The sequence below is a fragment of the Monodon monoceros genome, unplaced genomic scaffold, assembly GCF_005190385.1.
Source record: "Monodon monoceros isolate NGI ecotype Baffin Bay Population unplaced genomic scaffold, NGI_Narwhal_1 Super_Scaffold_18, whole genome shotgun sequence".
NCBI classification, from domain to species: Eukaryota; Metazoa; Chordata; class Mammalia; order Artiodactyla; family Monodontidae; genus Monodon; species Monodon monoceros.
The window spans coordinates 23,288,742-23,306,795 of NW_021703774.1; the positions used below are offsets into that span (position 1 = coordinate 23,288,742).

General features: G+C 58.5%; 1 protein-coding gene across 2 annotated transcripts in view; it reads right to left on the minus strand.

Moving 5' to 3' along the window:
• Positions 1-1,620: 1,620 nt before the first annotated feature.
• Positions 1,621-18,054, minus strand: part of ITPKB (inositol-trisphosphate 3-kinase B) — a 97,723-nt gene continuing 81,289 nt past the window's right edge. The window contains exons 3-8 of one of the 2 annotated variants that reach the window (XM_029229100.1): positions 16,931-17,030; positions 15,371-15,584; positions 10,864-11,068; positions 8,670-8,771; positions 6,940-7,011; positions 1,621-5,550 (exon numbers count right to left, since the gene is read on the minus strand). In XM_029229100.1, coding sequence (XP_029084933.1) covers positions 5,335-5,550; positions 6,940-7,011; positions 8,670-8,771; positions 10,864-11,068; positions 15,371-15,584; positions 16,931-17,030 — 909 coding nt within the window. In that variant the 3' untranslated portion in view covers positions 1,621-5,334. The remainder of the gene's footprint in view (positions 5,551-6,939; positions 7,012-8,669; positions 8,772-10,863; positions 11,069-15,370; positions 15,585-16,930; positions 17,031-18,054) is intronic. The other variant, XM_029229101.1, reaches the window with a different exon arrangement.

Genomic DNA, 18,054 nt, shown 5'->3' on the forward strand with positions numbered 1-18,054 from the left:
CTCGACAGGCCGCCTTGGCCAGTGAAGTTTGTCTGAAGCAGGCAGAAAGACCCAAGATCCCATTAATTGAGCCAGAGAACAACTCTTCCCCACCCAGGGGCCGGCGCCCTGGTGGTGCCCAGGCTCCTCTAAGGGTCTCCCCATGGCCTGGGGTCTGGTCCTTTCTCTGTGGCCAGAGCCTCTAGGGGATGTGTGGCGTCCACTCCAGGTTAGCAGGATGAGGGGTGCAGAAGCTGAGAAGGCCTGGGTGCTCCAGGTGCCCTAAGTGTAGCGCTTGAGAGGAGAGCGTCCTCCGGTGGGTGGCCCAAGTCCCAGGGACGGCGGGAGCTGGGGACAGTGGCACCAACCCTGAAGGGCTGAAGCAGCATCTCCATCAGCCTGTGCACTGGACACAGGAGGCTGAGCAGGGAAACCCAGGCGGACACAAGAGGCCGGGGTTTCATGGCCACAGGGGCTCCACATGGGTTGGGGGTGATCACAAAGCCCTGGGTGGGGGGTAACCACAGTAGAAAGGATGAGAAGAGGGAGTGTCACTCACCCATTCCAGAAAGTACATGTTGAGTGCCTTTACTGGTCAATTACTGGCAACAGCAAGATCTGGAGAAAGACACTGAGAACGGCTGGCTGAAAGGGGCGCAGATAAGACCGCAGGAGAGGACCAAGGCCAGAGAATCCACACGACCTGGGAGTTGTTCTCCTGCCTAAGAAGGGGTGTCTGTGTGTCCAACTGCCATGGTCACGCAGGGTGCTCAGGGACCCCATCAACATTCCCTAAGCACCTGTACCTGGCACTGTGAGACATTGAAAACAAAAGTTAAAAGCTCAAGTCCCCACGCTCAGGGGCAGTGTCACAATGGAAGAGACAGACCCCAAGTCCTGTAGATGGTTTTGAACCCTGAGCAACAGTGTGGGAGATGAGACAGGGCACCGAGAGCGCGGCTGGGGTATGCTTGCTTTAGCTGGGGGTTCAGAGACTGCTCCAAGGAGGCAACATGTGAGCCAAGATCTAAACGATGGTGTATCTCTGTTCAGGTTCCCCAGGGAGAAAAGCCTGAGGAGGAGGCTTATTTCCTGCTGCTCTGTCAGAGTGCAAGCCCCACGAAGTGCAGCTGGTTGCTTGATCTCATAGGACCACTTTCGGGGAAGCCAATCAGGCTGCATCCATCAGGGAGGGGTGTGGTGAAGGGGCAGGGACCTATTGACCTGTTCTCATCTCCCATTGGGGAAAAGTTTGTACCATAGGGGGATTAAATCCCCCAGACTTCAGGGTTACACGGGCACGGGGCTGGGTACCTCCCGGGGCTCTGGGCTGACAGGGGAGGAAGGGCAGGAAGCAGTTTGCGTGAACCTGTGTAGACAATTGTTGGAGCCCACTGAGCCAGCTGTGGGGCAGGAATGAGATACAGGTGTGAGAATCCGGAATGAGCATAGTTATCACATGATAACCTGGGGGGAGCAGTCCAGGCAGAAGGGACAGAAGGTGCAAAGGCACTGTGGCCTTTTTGTACTTTTGTCCTATAATTTTTCAGAATGATAAAGGAAGGAGGCACCAGCCCCCAGATACAGAATTCTGAGTTCTGCAAATGAAGCCACTAGCTATCCAGAGCTGGAGAGGCCTGAAGGGAAGTGCATGGTGAATGTTTGATGTGCTGCAGGGGCTCCTGTTCTCAGCTGTCTTCCTTGGCCATCCCAGCCACACGGCCATTCATCAGTCCATCAAACCCTCGCTGGGCAGCTACTATGTGCCAGGCCCGGTGCTTAGCGCCTGGGATGCAGGGTAAAGATAAGCCAAGCTCTCTGCCGGCTAGATGCTCCCTAGGGAGGGAGGAAGACAATTGGTTTTGAAACCAGACAAATTCTGGATCTGAATCCCTGCTTCCCACTTATTACCTAGGTCAAGGTGTTTGTTCTACGCCTCAGTTTCCGCATCTGCAGACTATACAGCCTTAGTCATGGAGTTAATACAGGGATCAAAGGGGACTACAGATGCAAGCACCCAGTGCCTCGTACAGAGCGAGGCTCCATAAGCAAAAGCTGGGGTGGGGGAGGTGGGGAGCAGTTTGTTGCTTCGTCCCTGAGCTGCTATGTAAAAGTTTTCATGGAGAGAGCAGAAAAGAGCAGTTTTGAAGAGTGTTTAAAATCCTTTGCAGATTAAAATACTTCCCAAATCTGACCCCCACCCCTGGGGGTTGTCATAGCCCCCACTGGATCCTCCAGCTACCAAAGACCCCCTCACCCCCAGACACTCCTGGAGGGCTTGGGGTGACAAGGACCACACGCAGACAGCACCCAGCACCGTGGTCTCCAGGGCCTTTATTTAGGAAGGTACAGAGCATCTGCAGTCTGTTTGCCAGGCACTGTGCGGGGGTTTGTAACAGCTCAGTTTTCTCCAAAGGTGTGGCGGGGAGAGGGGTGCAGGAGGAAGGAGGATGCTCAGGGGAGTTCTCTCCTCCAGAAAAAGGCACTGGCAGGGGGTGAGCACCCTGCTTCTTCCCAAGCAACGGCCTGGGTTATATACACACGGGGGTTGACCAGACGCAGAGAAACTCAAAGCTAAATACAGCGAAGCGTGGAAAGAGTCCATGGAGGAGGGTGGTGGGGTAGGGTGGGAGGATGGCCAGGGCTGCATCCGGCTCTTTCCATTGGGTGGGAAAGGAAGTTCAGAAAGAAGGCAAAGCTTTAAAGGAGGAACAGAATCCAGCCTCTCAGACTTAGTGTTTTGTGCAATTAAAAAAACCCGACAAAATAAATATAACTTAAAAACTTCTTACATGACACTAAAGGCACATCTGGGACAAGCAGTTGAGATACCTCCCTCCACTGCTGAGCAGTGCTGAACCCCAAGGGCCCCGGGGCCCCATGGGGACAGGGCAGAAAGGGCGCCCACTCACCTGTGCGCAGGTGTGCACACCACGTCCCACCCTCCTGGCACCTGCACGGCCGGGACCCAGGGAGTCCCTGCCTGGACCAGGCTGGCTGGGGAAGGTTTTCAGACCGCCTGGGCAGGGGTTCTGGGAAATCACATTCCAGGATCCATCTATCCCGCTCGGTCAAGGGAGTGGGGGGACAGAGGGGAGAATGGGTTGAGAGAGAGAGTAGGTGCGCAAGAGAACTAGCATGGGAACTACAAACCCCCCAAACCCCTAATAGCATTAACCCTAGAAAGATGCCACTTTCTACCATTCACATATATATTGTAACTCAAAGCAAAGGATCGCCAGTAAGAGGCCCTATGGGCCTCCTTTAATGAACAAGTCACTGGCATATTAGCACATTGTTTGCAAACAACTGGTACCTGCCTAAAGTGCTTGGAAAGTTTGTTCTCTTAAATTGGTTAAGTTGGTCCCCTGTAATTTTTGTTCATAGCATTAATTTGCTTTAGCAAACTCTTTTCATAGATAGAATGAGGGTAACTTGGCCAGCCCATAGTCGTAGAACTTTTACATCTGAATTAATGCTGTCCCTTCCCCGCAGACAGGAGCAGCCCAGACCCCCGGGGTCCCTTCTGACCCAGCTGACTACAGCTCCCAAGACCCCGGGCTGACTTTGGTGCTTCTGCCTTCTAGGGTCATGTGGTGTCACAAGGTCTCTCGTGCTCAGCCGGGAGGGAGTGTGACCTTTAGCAAGGCAGCCCACACGGGAGCTCACTGCTGTTTTGAACAAGAGCCAGGAAGTTCAAAAGTGATTTCCATTTTTAAACTCTGTACTTATGCATCCTCATGTGTCCCACCTTCTGCCCCCACCAACCGTCACTCACCCAGCATGAAAAGGGAAACGAACGTGTCACGTGGGCAAGTTGACAGTTCCCCCAGAGACCCTGCGGTGACAGGGGGCAGCCCAGGAAGGCTTCCCCCTGGATTGGTCCTCCAGGCACACACCCCGGGGACACATCATCTCCAAGTGTCCCTGGACCAGCTCCCTGCAGAGCAATGGGTCCAACCTCCGACAGCAAAGGTGAACACCTGGGGCCCAGCTCCAAATGGCCAAAGAGCTGGACTTTTGTTCTTTACAACTCACGCAAATTTACATTCTTCTCAATAATGTAGACCTACTTGCTTTACAATTAAAATAAGGCTTACAGTTGGTTCCTTGTGAATCTTCAAGCAACCTAGAGTCCCCAGGAAGAGATGCCTGGCACCCTCCACATACTCTGGAAGCTGCTCACACCGTATCTGGGAAGCGGGTCTAAGCCCTTCAGGCCGTTAAGACTTATTTCGGGGGTGGGGGAATGATGGCAGTAAGCCAGCTTCCTGCCTCCTCCCTGCTTAGCGCTGGCCTGGAGCTCTGCCCCATCACTGCTGGGGACCCTGGGCCTCACGAGCATCCTGGGTGTGCAGCAGGTGGACCACCAGGCACCAGGAAGTTGGGAGGTGAGGGGACAGGAGAGGAATGTCCTTGGCAGGTTCTGTCTTTTTTCCCCTGGGGCTGCCTGGGCCCTGGCCCACTGCCCTCCAGCCCTGAGGACCCTGTCACAGCAAGGTGGGGAGTGGGAGGTACAAGTGGCTCTGGGCGTTGGGTGGCATCCCTGGAAGCTCAGGGTTGCAGAATGTCCCTCTGAATTCACGGGCGAAAATCACAGGAGAACGCAGCTCCTGCCTACCCCCTCCTGGGAAGGCCAGTGTCAGAGAGCACAGTCAAGTTGGGTCTGGACTTCTGGCTCCTGGGTCTGTCCCAATGCTGGAGGGTTTCAATACCGGATGGATGGGGTCTCTGCTTTAGCGGCCCTACAAAGGCCACCACGGCATCTCTCGGAGTCCCCAGGCTGCTAGGCAGAGGGTACTTTATTCATGGCCAACATTCTGTTCCCAGTGGTTTTGTGCCCCAAATACCAGAAAGCCTGGCACCAGGCACCTATTTTTACAGCACCAGCCCATCCCCAGGCTGAGAGGATGGGGCAGGAACTGGCTGTGCCTAACAGTGGTGCCAATAGCACTGGCCACCAGGGGGCAGCAGGCCTCCACAGGTAACCTGCCCAGAGGCTTGGGGTGGGGGGCTCTTCTGTTAGCTGGAGCCAGGAACCCCACGGCTACCTGAACCTCCCTCCAGGTCTAAACCCTACTGACCTCCCTGCAGGCGGCCAAGACTGGGTTTGGGCATTTCTCTGCCAGTAAGAGATCCTATTGAGAAAGCAAAACGGAAGCCCCGGCTCCAAACCCTCCAATCAGGCAGTAACTAGAAAATCTCATCTCGTCTACAAAGTGTCTCGTAGTGCCATTCGGGAGGGTCAGTTCTAGGGCTTGCACCCAGGTGGAAGTGAAGGAAAAATTCAGAAGGAGAAGGGAAGCAAGGGGGAGAAGACGCCAGGGTGGCAACGAGGTGGGGCGGAGGGTAGCCTCAGGAGAGGGGGGCGCCCGGGCACATTTCCGTCAGGATATCGATGAGGTTGTTCAGACCCGACAGGTAGCCGTCCTCCCGGTTCCCTTCCTGCCACGGGATGTCGTGCTGCAGGGTCTGGCCCTCGGGCAGGGGCGTGGTTTTCCCAAAGTCGATCATCCACACCTTGGCCTGTTCCTTCTTGTCATGGATGAAGAGGAGGGAGCTGCCGATGACCTGGAGGGGAGCAGGGGGGTGAAGCAGGGAAAGGGCCAGGGCCCCGCCCTGCCCTCCAGACAACAAGCCAGCACCTTAGGGGGGCTTGGAAAAGCCTGAGACCTCAGGGAAGTGGAGCGAGCTTTGCTCAGCCGATGGGCTCTGTCCCCCATTCTCACCTGAGCGGCAGAGCCTGCCCGAGTGGCCACGCCATGGACGGGGGACATGGGACCCAGAACGATGACCGCCCACACTGCCAGGGAGGAATGTCCAGGAGGGCAGACCCCGTCCCCATCCCCCAGTCCCAACCTGCACACTTTCCTCTATTTCTAGACCACAGCTAACCCATCCCTCAGCACCTCTGAGTGCTACCCAACTGCCCGAGGGGGAGGTGCCAAGGAGATGCCACACGCCTGTCTGTGGGGAGACCGGAAAGGACCCTGTCCCAAGGCACTCACAGCCCCTCGGGGAGGGCGGGCCGCCAGGCTCAGGTCACCCCCAGCCCGGGAGCACACCTGCTGCAAGTCCTGGGCAGACAGGGCTTCTGAGGCTGGTCTTTGCTCACAGTCTCTGCCAGGGACAGCGGGCACCAAGACCCCTCCCTGCTGTGGTCAGAGCACCTGCGCGGGGTAAGGCGCTTTTCCAAATATGAACATACCCTCCAACCCCCTGGGTCACCTGTGTGAGGCCCGAAGGAGACGTGGGGGTGTGGGGAGGCGCTGAAGTGTCATTCTAGCTCCCAGGGCCCTGGCCAGGGCAGGGAAGACCCCCTGGATGTGCTGAGCTCAGAGAAGGGGGCTTTCTCTTCCCAGATGGAAAAAAGCAGAAGCCCCAGTTCATTTGGCCTCAGTCTAGACCTGAAGTTTCCAAGTGAAACTCCAGAAAGAGTACAGCAAAACAGTTTTTCAGGAAGTAACAGCAAAGTGCTGAAGAAGGTGGGGCAAAGCCGTGAGACGAAGCCTGGGGCTGCCAAGTGGGCAGCCGCGGGTCCTTCCGTCCACGCAGGAGGTCATGGGCGGTTCTTCGGCCTCAGGTCCTTTCAGCCTTGGCCCCAGGCTGTCCTCCAGAGAAAGCAGTCCAGCTGGAGGAAGCTCTGCAGGCTGCACAAAGCTAAGAAGACAGAGAGACCCCAGGAGAAGCCAAGGACCCAGGGACACTGGGCTTCAGTGAGGACAAAGGGAGAAGAGGGCATTTCCAGGATGGCCGGACCCAGTGCAGCTACACAGGGCAGAGCCAGGCCGAGCCGGCCCTCCGTATGCCCCACTCCTTCCTTATGGGCGCCCCGTCTAGGAGCAAGCAGGTCTGCTAGCACCGGGGTCAGGCACACAGCTCAGGCGGGCGTGCCCAGGGGTCGTGGCCAACCACACGGAACATGGCTGTCTGTCCCCGAGGACAAAGCCCCACACCTACCTCATGGCACTTGAAGAAGGGAGAGACTTCCAGGGTGGCCCGAATGTCCTTCAGCCGGTCCCGGTAGGCGATCTGGGAACAGAAAAGATGACCAGATTTTTAAACACGCGGGTGTGGGAGGTGGATTTTAGGTGCTAATTGGCCCATTAGAGTCTCTGAGCGTCAGCGTGAGAGGGCCTTACACCCTGCTTATTCCAACCTCCTCATCTAGAAATGAAGAAACTGAGGCCCAAAGAAGGCGGAGCGGCTGGGGCCCTGGTCCCACACTTCCTCCACTACATACTGCTTTGTGACAGGAGGCGCGGTTTGGGGACGGGGGAGCGGGGGACAGTTCCCGAACAGCCCGGAGGCCTCCAGGAGCCCCTCACATGAGGGTTAAGTCTATCCTGGAACGCCAGCAGTGTGGAGGCAGCACCCAGAGAGCCCGGTTGCCATGGTGCTTGTCTTCCTGATACAAACTTCAGTGCCCTGAACGCTTGAAAAGGACAGAATAAGAGAGCCAGAGCCACAAATATCTCTGCCAGTGGCCTCTCCACAGAGCTGTGCTGGCCCTGGAGGTGCCCGCCCTCCCCAGGGGCTGCGAGGGAAGCCTGTCGCACACAGGCACATAGGGTCCCTTGATGCCCATTTGAAGCAGTGCCAGCCTGGGGCTCAGGACCAGGAATAATCCCTCTCGTCCGGGTGCAGGCAGCACGCGTTCCGTGGCAAACTCTGCTGAGGAGCCGGAATCCTCCCCGGCCGCTGACCCGGCGTCCAGAGGCTCCAGCTATGGAAGAGTTGGGGTGCCTGCCCCGTGACTGAAGCTCAGCTCTTACCATGGGCCAAGCGAAGTCTCCCAGCTGGAAAAGGGGGGTAGGGAAACTCCCCAGTTCCAGCCGGTGCTGAGTCTCCTTGGAGAAAGGCTGTCTGGGTCCAGCCCTCCCCACTCAGCATCCCAGGAGCCTGTGCTGGGGAAGGTGCCTCTCACAGGGGCTCCAGGGCTCAGGTCTCTGGTGTACCCAGGTCTCTGATTGTCACAGGGCGCCCTGTCCTTGGGGTGTGGGGACTCAACACACCCTACCTCAGCTGATCTCAGTGCTCAGAGCCTCTGTCCAGCAGCCTGCCTGCGGCGAATGAAGTCACTTTGTTGTGAACTTCTGCCACCCACACCTCCAGGCTCAGAGAGCCCATCAGTTCTGGCTGGGGAGGGTGACACGGCACCTCGCCCCGCAATGCCCGCACACCTCCCTCACGCAGTCTCAGCCTGGTGGAGGCCCAGCCAGGCCTAGAAGCGCAGGGACCAGCAGGCTGCCGGCCCACCTGGGTGTGAGCTCCAGCTCCCCCTTTCCTAGCTGTGTGCCCTTGACCTCTCAGTCTCCTCATCTGTAAAATGGGGACAAGGATGCCAACCCGCGGCAGAGGGCTGCTACGAGGGTTTGATGAGCACTTGGCACAATACTTGGCCTTAGAGGAATACGGGCATCGGAAAGGGTTGCTCCGAAGGGGATGGAGACGTTTTTGGGAGCTGAGCTACTGGCTAAGGGAAAGAGCGAGCGCGTGTTCACCCGCTGGATGGGCTGACAACCACAGCACCTCCCTCTTCACCTTCCAAGCAGAAGCTTGGGGCCAGGGTTTTCTGTGTGGGAACCTCGGTTCCGTCTCGGGCTGGGCAAGAACCTCCAGAGGGGGTGCAGCTACCCCTGCCCGGAGACCACACGGCCCGACCCCTTCACAGGGGGCACCCGACTCACCAGGATGTTCCGGTTTCCTTTAGTGAATTCTCTGAAGGCCTCGATCACCTGCTCCCTCGTTTTGGTCTTCTTGAAGTCCCGGTTCACGGAGCCATCTTCTTTCTGAGAAGGAGAATGACACAGTGCCTCAGAGCCACGAGCCCCAGGCTGACCCCCGGGCAGCCAGGTGCCCACACGGGGCACAAGGAGGCAGGTGCCGCGTGGTCAATCCGACCGCACGGCACGGGGGAGCCTGTCATGCGCCCTGGCTGAGGAGAACAAAGCGGGTGGCACCAGCATCCCAGGCAGAGTAAACGGCATTAGGGAGGCCCGGAGGCCCGAGGGGCGCTTGGACCAAGACTGGAGGAGTGAGGCTGCGGGGCCCACCCGTCCATCCTGAGGGTCCTGAGTGTGAGCAACTGGGGGCTGAGGGAGATGCACGGGCCTCTGCTTCCACGAGGGGCTGGGTCCCCAGAACCGGGGTGCCTGAAGGTCCCTGCTGCCCAGGGACACCCTCCCTCACCACAGGAGAGAGGCGTTCCTCGCCCCAAGCTCAGCTCGATTCCCTTGTAATGGAAGGTCTCTTACTTAGGCTCCCTGAAAGCGAGGATAAAACACAGCCCATCCCGCTCCCTTCCCCACCCAGTGCACGGAATGGCTCCACTTCCTGAGCCCAGTACTATGTCTGTTCCAGGTTGTTCAGGCAGCACGTGGGGCTTAGCATCTCTATGAGGAAAGCTGTTCTTTAAGATCAAAGGGTGAGAAAGGCTGGCTCCACTAGGCCCCCAGACGTGCGTCTGTGCACCACCAGGGTGGAGTTGAGCGCTGTCGCTGCCTCTGCAAGAATAGGCAGGACCCTGAGCAGAGGGAGAGAGCCGAGGGCGGGGCCTTCCCCACAGGGGTCTCTGCAGGGCCTTTCCTGGACCAGGGATGGGGGAGGCGGGGGTGTGCTGGTGAAGGCAGCTGGCTTCTTTCGGAGCTGGTGGCCCGCAGCCCGAGAAGATGGGCTGTCGGCCGTTCCTGCAGCTGGACAGTGGACAGAGACCAGGAGATCCAGCGAGAGACGGAGAGAGAGGTCAAGGGAAAAGCAGACTGTTTCAAACAGATACAGAAAGGAAAGGAGCCTTAAGAGGAAGAGGATGAGCATATAATTTACTCTCCCACTGGATCCAAAAATACAGCAAAAGCCGATTTCAGAAGACAGGGGAGGGGCAGATGGCTTTCTCAGCCTAGAGATCATAAAGCAGCTGTCACAGGGGAAGGCGAAAACTTTGCCCCACTCGAAACCATCGGCAGTGAGGCACTGCCCCGCAGGAACTTCCAGACAATGCCTTCGGCAAGGAGGCTGTCCTAGCTTCTCTCGCTCATGAGTCAGGGCTCCCCGCTGCCCTACTCTGACTCGAGGGCTGGCCAACGCAGGCCAAGAATGGGCAGAAAACAGAAACCCGAGTACGCTCGGGCTGCCCTCTGCTTGAGAGGGACGGCTGCCCGAGACCGAGGGGCCAGCGCCTCACAGCCCTGCTCCTTGGGGTGAGGCGTGTGTCCGAGCAGAGGCTCTCAAATCTAGCAGCAAAGGAGGCGTGTGGGAGCCTGGGTCTAGGGAGAGCATTCTCAGGCGCTTCTTGGGAGAGTGAGAGGAAAGAAAAGACAATGAGGTGGCCCCGATGCTGGGAGTGGCCTCGGTGAAGCCTCCCCAGAGGGGCTTGGTGACCGGAGGAGCACCAGGCAGATGGCCCAGATGTCAAAGGCAGCCGGCACGCTCCCTCTCTTGGCTGCATCTCACTGCCAGTCCTAATTTTCGGGCCCTGGGCAGAATGAGCCAGCTCCCGGCACTGGCATGCAGCAAGCTGCCTCCTGGGTGGGTGGGGTTCTCAGTGCTGGGCATGGTCTGGGCTAGATGTAGGGTCCTCGGCGGAGGGCTCAACGCTGGGTGGGGCTAGAAGCCAGCCCTGCTCCGAGGCCCCAGCCCCCTACCTACATTGCCATCCCACCCAGACCCAGACCAAGGAGTAGGCCAGTTTCCCCAGATGTCTGTCCCTGGGGCTGGCTGCCCATGCCCTGGGTCCGTATGGGGAGGAATCTTACAGCCTCTGTAGGGTCTTGAGAGCAGCCAGGACCGCTGGGTGAATGCTGCTGGAGCCCCAGGACCCAGTCCCTTCCCCACCCAGGAGCGGGGCGGCTCAGGCAGCCTCAGGCCACCGCCGGCTGTCCTCACCTTGATGCCCTCGATCCTGAACCCGAGCGTGGCCGTGGAGCTGATGGTCTCCCTCCACTGCATGTACCGCGGCTTGGTCACAGCCCGCTGGGCTTTCTCCTCCTCGGTAGGGGCCTCTGGGTCCACCTCTATCATCTTCTGGTACATGTCCTTCCGGAGGCTGGGCTTCTTCCGGGCCTTGGTGAGTTCCTCCTCCAGGTAGGTCCTGGGAGGGAGGGGAAGCCACGTGAGGGCCAGTGTCCAGAGTGAGGCCCACTGGTGCCTTGCCCGAGGGCTGCAGTCAGCTTAGCCAAGTCAGCCTCGTCCCGGACAGGCGCACATCTGCTTGCGCTGGGCCTGGCTGTCGACCGAGCACGGGCCTGCCTTGCCTAATGAGAGAAGCTTCGTTCCAAGAGCGCTGGGAAGGCCCGACAAAGCCCAAGGAGCTCTTCCTTCTGGGCACCTCACAGGACCAGCAGAGGAGCGAGGAAGAGGGGCAGCTTGGCGGCTCGTCCTGCTGGCGTGAGGGTGGGGCAGGGGGCTGAGGGCGGGTCCCCCCAGGATCCAGCTGTCCCCCCAGCTGCCTTCCACGAGGCGAGGGCTTCGTAAGCCAGCACCTGTGTGAGTCGTGGAGTGCATTTCATCCACATCTCCCTGGTGCCCCGGCAGCCTAAGGGCTCTCTCCGAAGAGGGGGCACCTTCAGGCCAGAAGGCGGCCTCTGAAGTGGCCCTAGTGCTGGAGGGAGAAGCCCGTGATGGGAGGCAAAGCCTCGGGGCTCTTTTTCTACCACAGAGACGTGCTGGGCTCTTCCTGCCCCTCGGACCCCAGGCCTCAAGACAACGTGGCCAAGTAAACTGTTTACCGCCCTGGCCTCCGCACGGGCTGGTAGGGTCCCCTAGGAACTGGCAGAGGTAACAGGACTGGGGACAGTACAGGATCTGGGCAGCCCGAGACCGGCTTCCCGGCCCCAGGCCGCCTCCCTGGCCCCTTCGCCAACGGGGTGAGTCACCCCTGCTGCACATCACAGACGCCCACCCTCCTCCCTGCTTCTATTCGAAGCTCCCCTTCTCCCCCACAGTGGGCTCAGCTGCTGCCTGTGACCCTTCCTGAAACAGGAATCCGCAAAGTCAGTTGAGTAGAGGGAAGTCGTCTCCCTGGGCCTGTGTGCGTGGGCGTTGCCCACACAGCGGCCTGTGACAGCAGGCCCAGCCTCCACTCTCCATCTGTCCCCGGGGCCTTGCTCTACCACTTCCCACCATACCTCCAACCTGCCGGCTTGGGACCCAGAACAGACTGGTCAAATCCTTTAAAAGATAAGTTTCCAGAACCACTGTAGCAACTCTTTCAAGAAAAAAGCAAATCCTTGGTGGTGAACTTGGGTCTGGTCGTTTAGGACATTCCAGCGGGTGATGCAGACCATACGGAGGTTCTGTCCTTGGCTGTGCCCTTGCACACACACACGCACGCATGCACACACTACTGTATGCACGCCCATGCACGCACACGTGCATGTACAAACACTACCGCGTGCAGAGCCAGGTCAGTGCCGATGAGCGCTACAGTGCAGAGCTGCGAGGCAGGCTGCTTTTGCATGGACTTGTGTCATGCTGGACCATGTGTGTATTTGTGTGTGTGTGCTGCGTGGTGGGCAAAGGGTTTGCCATCCCCAATGCTCCTGAGCGCGCTGCAGGGGCCTGCGGGTGGGTGGGTGTTGCACTTCTGCAAAGACTTCTCAGTAGTTCCTTAAGCAGGAAGCAGCCCTCACTGTCAAATCCCTTTCCACATGGGGCTTGCTCCAGAAAGGGCCTGTGCAGCACAGTCTGGGCAGAGTTGCTCACCCTCTGGGAGAGGAAAAGGGCCGGGCAGAGATGCCCACAGGGGTCACGAGCCTGGTGGTGGGGTCAGGGATCCACCGGGAGGTGAGCTGCAAAGCCTCCCCAACCCTGGTGTCCCGACACTGGCCCGGCCCACCTTGCCCACCCCAGCAGGAAGGTCAGCCAGCCCATGGGGAGCCAACAAGTGATACACCAAAGCCATCCACTTCCCACCACGCTCTCTCCAACCTGCTTCCCACCAGGGCACAGGTGCTACAGACAGCTCTGGTCTCCACCTGCCAGCCCTGGTCCAGAGGTCGGGAAGAAACTCCTGATTCTCCATGGCAGGCTACATGACACACAAGAGATACGGGGTCAAACCTAAGAAAACGCCCTAGAGCAATGTGAGCTTATGTCCATGTGGAACTGGGGTCCCAAGACACCCCTCGTTAGGACACTACAGGTGGTTGCATCACCTTTTCCTCAGGCCTCACCATGGCTGGGTCTGCTGACCAGTCAGCCCTTCCACCACTGTGACAAGTCTGTGACAAGTCTCAATCTCTCATGCCCCGGACTCAGGGTTGGTGGTGGCCCTGGGCTGCGGCCTCCTCCCTCTGGCAAGCACAGAACCCCTGGGGAGTGCCAAGCTGTAGCCCAGGCTCGACTTGGTATTCAGAGGCCTGGTGCAGAGGCAGGCTGTGTGGCTGTGTGGCCCTGGGGAGTCCCTTAGCCTCTGGTGTCAAAGGGACTGCTCAGACTGGATGGTCCCATCTGCCAGGGCGGCTGTAAGGAACACCCAGCGCTCGGAGCACAGAAGGGCCTCCACCCCGTCCTCAGGACCCGTGAGACAGGGAAGGGGGTGCTGGGGTGGGACTGGTCCTGGGGAGACCTACCTCCTCCCCTCCATAGGGGATCCTCACACACCTCCTCCCTCAGCCTCCAGGCGGCCCTGCCCAGGACTGGGTTAAACACGTCCCAGCCTTGCTGGTCACTCTGGGTCTCTCCTGAGAGCCCTGGGTGCAGTGGGACAGAAGCTCCAGGCAGCAGGGGGATGGGGCAGCCTTGGTAAGAGAGGGGGCTCCTGTCCCCAGCAGCCTCCCAGGGAACAAACAGGCACCACGGCAGCCTTTTAGGACTGGCCACACGTTCTACCCACAGGGTATACTTTTTTTGGCCCTGGTCTGAGTGAATACCAATCAGAATATTTATGTGTCTCCCCTTGAGAGGGCACATCCTGGTGCACCACGGGAAGGCCTTCCAGGGACAGAAATAAGACTCTGGGGAGAGCAGTGGCCGAGGGGTGGCTGGAGGGACATTCTATCTTCTCTGTGTGGGCTGGAGATGGTGAGACCCCTGGATGGAGGGAGGGAGAGGCTGGGGACAGTGCAGAGAGTAGGGTCTCTACTTCCCCACCCCTTCCTCCCTGCCCTCGGGGCCAAGCCAAGGGAACACAGCGGGTCCGCCTGCAGGGTCAGGGTCTGATTTTATGACACAATTCCCAGGAGGAATGAGGAAGGAAGGAAAACTGACTGGTTTGGCTTGCTTCTTTCCTGCGGGCGCGCACACACACACACACACACACGCACACACACACACACACACACCACACACCCCTTTCTCAAACGCCTCTTATAAGAAATAAAACCGCTTAAACCATCCAAGGTAAACGCAGGCTCCAGCTGTGAGCTCTGCGTCTCGGAGCCTGGTCTCCCCGGAGAGCGGCGGGCCGGATGGAGGAGGCCCGTGTCTGGCCGTCCCGTCTGGGCACCTGCAGTCGGCGGCTCTCTGAGGCTTCAGAGGACTTCACCACCCGCTGACCCGCCGGGGAGGACCTACTCCACGACTCCTGAGACTGGAATAGTCAGAGTCTGAGAGGAGATGAGAAAACCCTGCTGCCAAAGCAGGGCCCAGAACATAGGCACCTGGGGCTCGGGTCCTCCTGGCTCTGCCCCCCATCCTGTCTTCTCCAGCCCACTCCTCCCGCCTCCTTCCCTCCCAGGTCTTCTCTGGGCGGAGCCTGGTGTGTGGGGGGACACACCCATTTCCACACACATGCCCACATACCCATCTGGCCCTGTGCCCTGGACCACGCAGCCACTGGGCTGGGGTCACCGCCAGCCCCAGTCCAGAATGCGGCAAGCTGGTGACTGTTGTCAGGGCCTCTCGCACTCCTCTCTCCTCCACTGCACCCTTATGACAGGCGCAAGTCTCTTTTGGCAAATCAACACAATCTGCTAACCGGCTGCCTCTTTGGCTCGGTGTTGGGGTGTGGGGGGTGGGGGAGGGTGGGATGAGAACAGCCTCTACTCCAGTCTCCCCCTCGCAGCCCACATTAACGGGAAGCCGCCCCCTGCTCTCCCCAGCCATCCCACCTGACCAGATGGGCAGCTCTCTCTGCCCTCTCCCTGGGGAGGCTCCGCATCCACCAGGTCCCCTTTCTGGTCCCACCGGCTACCGGCTACCGGCCCCTCCCCCGCCGGCCCCTGGCTCACCAGAGAAGGGAAGGGGCCGTCCTGGGCAAAGCCAGCACATATGTGAGATGACCAGAGCGGGGTCCAACCAGACCCCTGGCCTGGCCTCGTCCACATGAGGCCTCAGGGACAGCCCAGAAAGCCCGGCCTCCTGGAAGCCTGGAATGCCGTGCCTGGTATCTGCCGCCCGGCCAGCTGGGGGCTGAGGGGCGGGTGTGCCCCATCTGAGGAGCCTGGCTCACCTGACGCCCATCTTGCAGTCCATCACGCACGGCGAGTCGAAGTCAGCCAGCAGGTCGTCCATCTGGTTGTAGCGCTCCCCGTCCTTCACCACGTCCCCGTGGTAGGCAGGCACGTAGGGTCTCAGCACATCGGCCATCAGCCGGTCCAGGCAGCGCTGCTCCGACTCACAGTGCTTCTTCAGAATCCTGCCATTGGCAGCCGCCTTGAAGCTCCCTGCACAGCAAGGTGGGAGGAGGTCCTGGGTCCCCAGCCTGAGCCCTCCCCGCTCTGACCCCCGCCCCTGCCAGGCATGCCCTCCGTCACAGGGCCCGGGCCTCTCGGGGATGCTGTGGAGCTTGCCAAGCACGGGGCTGAAGGTGTGCCCAGGTCTCCACTGGTGGACCGAGCCCTTTAAGCGGAGTGGGTGCAAGTCCCAGTCCCCGCCCTGCCCCGGCCACACCCCGTGCCCTGACGGCAACTCTGGGCTGGCTCCCAGACTTCCCAGACCCCAGGCTCCTCCTCTGAAGATGGAAGTACACCAGTGCTCACCGCAGGAGGGTGAGCAAGACGAAGTGAGAGGTCTGTGCCAGGACCTATTCACCCCTCTCTGTGCGACTACCACCTCCCAACCCCACCATCGACCCTGCTTCCCAGCCACGAAAGTGTCTCCGGTCTCAGTGGAGGGGAAGCCTTGTTAGAACCGGATTTAGCGCCAGGAGAGGGAGACCGGCTGAGAAGCAGCGGTCCAAGGCTCTGCAGAGCTGGGTGATGTTCCTTCCGAGCCACACCCTCAGGTAAGTATTGAGGAAGGGTGTCCATCCACCTGCCTTGGGGTCTGGGCCAACGTGGTTAAGGGTGTAAAAAAAAATGTCAGACCCTGTGCTGGCCTGAAATCCACGGGCGGCCACTGAATTGTCCCCTGGGGACGATGCCCACCAAAGGACCACCATGAGTGGGCTAGACAGCTCTAGACATCCTCCCCTGTCACTGAGGGGCCACCTGGAGACCTCACGGCTAGCCCAGGGCGTGGCCACTGCAGCCGGTACTCCACTACGTCTTAACACTCTTGGGGCGACCTGCCTGCCTCTCCCACCAGCTACGAGCTCCTTCGGGGCTGACACTATATCTACATACGTATTGTCACCCAGAGGAGCACCTTGATGAGGGGATACAGCAGGCACTCAGGGAAGCACTTAGCTTTGTCTCTTTGTCCCAGGTGACAAATGGCAGTCAAGCTATAAAGACTGATGACTTCAACTGTTTTATTGAGTTAAAATGGAAGAGAGATTGAAAGAAAGAGATTAAAAGAGACAGAGAGACTGAGGGGGGAATGTGTGTGATTTGTGAAGAGGTGGCACAGACTGTGGAGAGGGCGGGTGTCCATGTGCATTTTTGAGGCAGTGTTAAGGCCCGTCTCTCAAGTATGCCTGCGACTGCAGACCACGAAGTCTCTCGGGGAGCACCTGTTCAGATGCTTCATCCCCGGGAGCATCCAGGTCCAGGCCCGTCCCCCACACGCGCTGGACGCCTCCCCAGAGAGCCGGACATCCTGTCAGAAAGTCCGGGAGAGCTGTGGCTACCTGCGTGTCCTGCCAGCTGGATCCAGGGGTACTTCTTCTTGAAGGACATGACAAAGGGAGACCAATGCACCATGTTTTTTATTTTCCTCCATGATTTGCTCTAGAAACAAGCAAACGAAAAGCTCTACATTAGAAACAGAACTACTACTTTCTGGTTAGGATGAATTCAAAACCAGGGAACCCCCTGCCTGTGGCACAGGACAAGAGGTGAGTCTGAGGACTTTACCTCCATCAACTACGTGGCATGCATCTATGGGCTTTGTCCCATTCTACAAACAGGCTGAGCAAGACACCCAGAATCAAAGGGACAAGGATCTGACAGGCTCTGGGAACAGAGGAAGGGAAGGACAGAGCGTTCTCCATCCAGGGCTGACCCCATCCCACGCCACTTCCCCATCAGGGGACAACTAAACCCGCACTGCCTTTCTTTGTGCCCCCTCTCAGTTTCCTCATCTGTCTAGTGAGGGATGGACAGCTGATCCCACATGCTCTTTGGATCAGTGGACACTCTAGGACTCTAGAAAATGACCTTTTGCATCCCAACAGCAAGGGCCCCTCAGAGGAAGACCAGAGAGGCCACGATCACCCAGCTGCAGCGTGTCACCTCCTACCGCACTTGCAGATACGGTGCCAGCAGAGGTACCTCTTGCCTGTGAGAGGTTTGAGGAGACTTTAAAGGGAACTCCCCGGGGACAGCAGAGCCTCCAAGGCTTTGGTGCACACAGAGGTGAGCCAGCCCGCAGGACTTTCTCTCCACTGCACTTCTCCTTCTCAAGACATTTCTTAAGTAAAAACTCTGTGTGTGTGTGTTTGTGTGTGTGTGTGTGTGTGTGTGTGTGTGTGTGTGTGTAGGAGGGGCTCCTTGGACAGAAAGGAGAACTAACATTTATTGAGCACCTTCTTATTTTATTTTCACAGCAAGGATGCAAGGTAATCATTATTTCCATTTGCAGAACCCAAGCCTCAGACAAGTAAGTGGTAAAGCCACATTTAAACCTTCACCTATATGACTACTTTAAAGAAAATCCTTTTTATCCCCAGCTATAAACATGTCTCTCTATAAAAATATCCCTAAGTTACTTTAATAAGAATGGGCTGTAGACATGAAGATCAAGTGTCCCCAG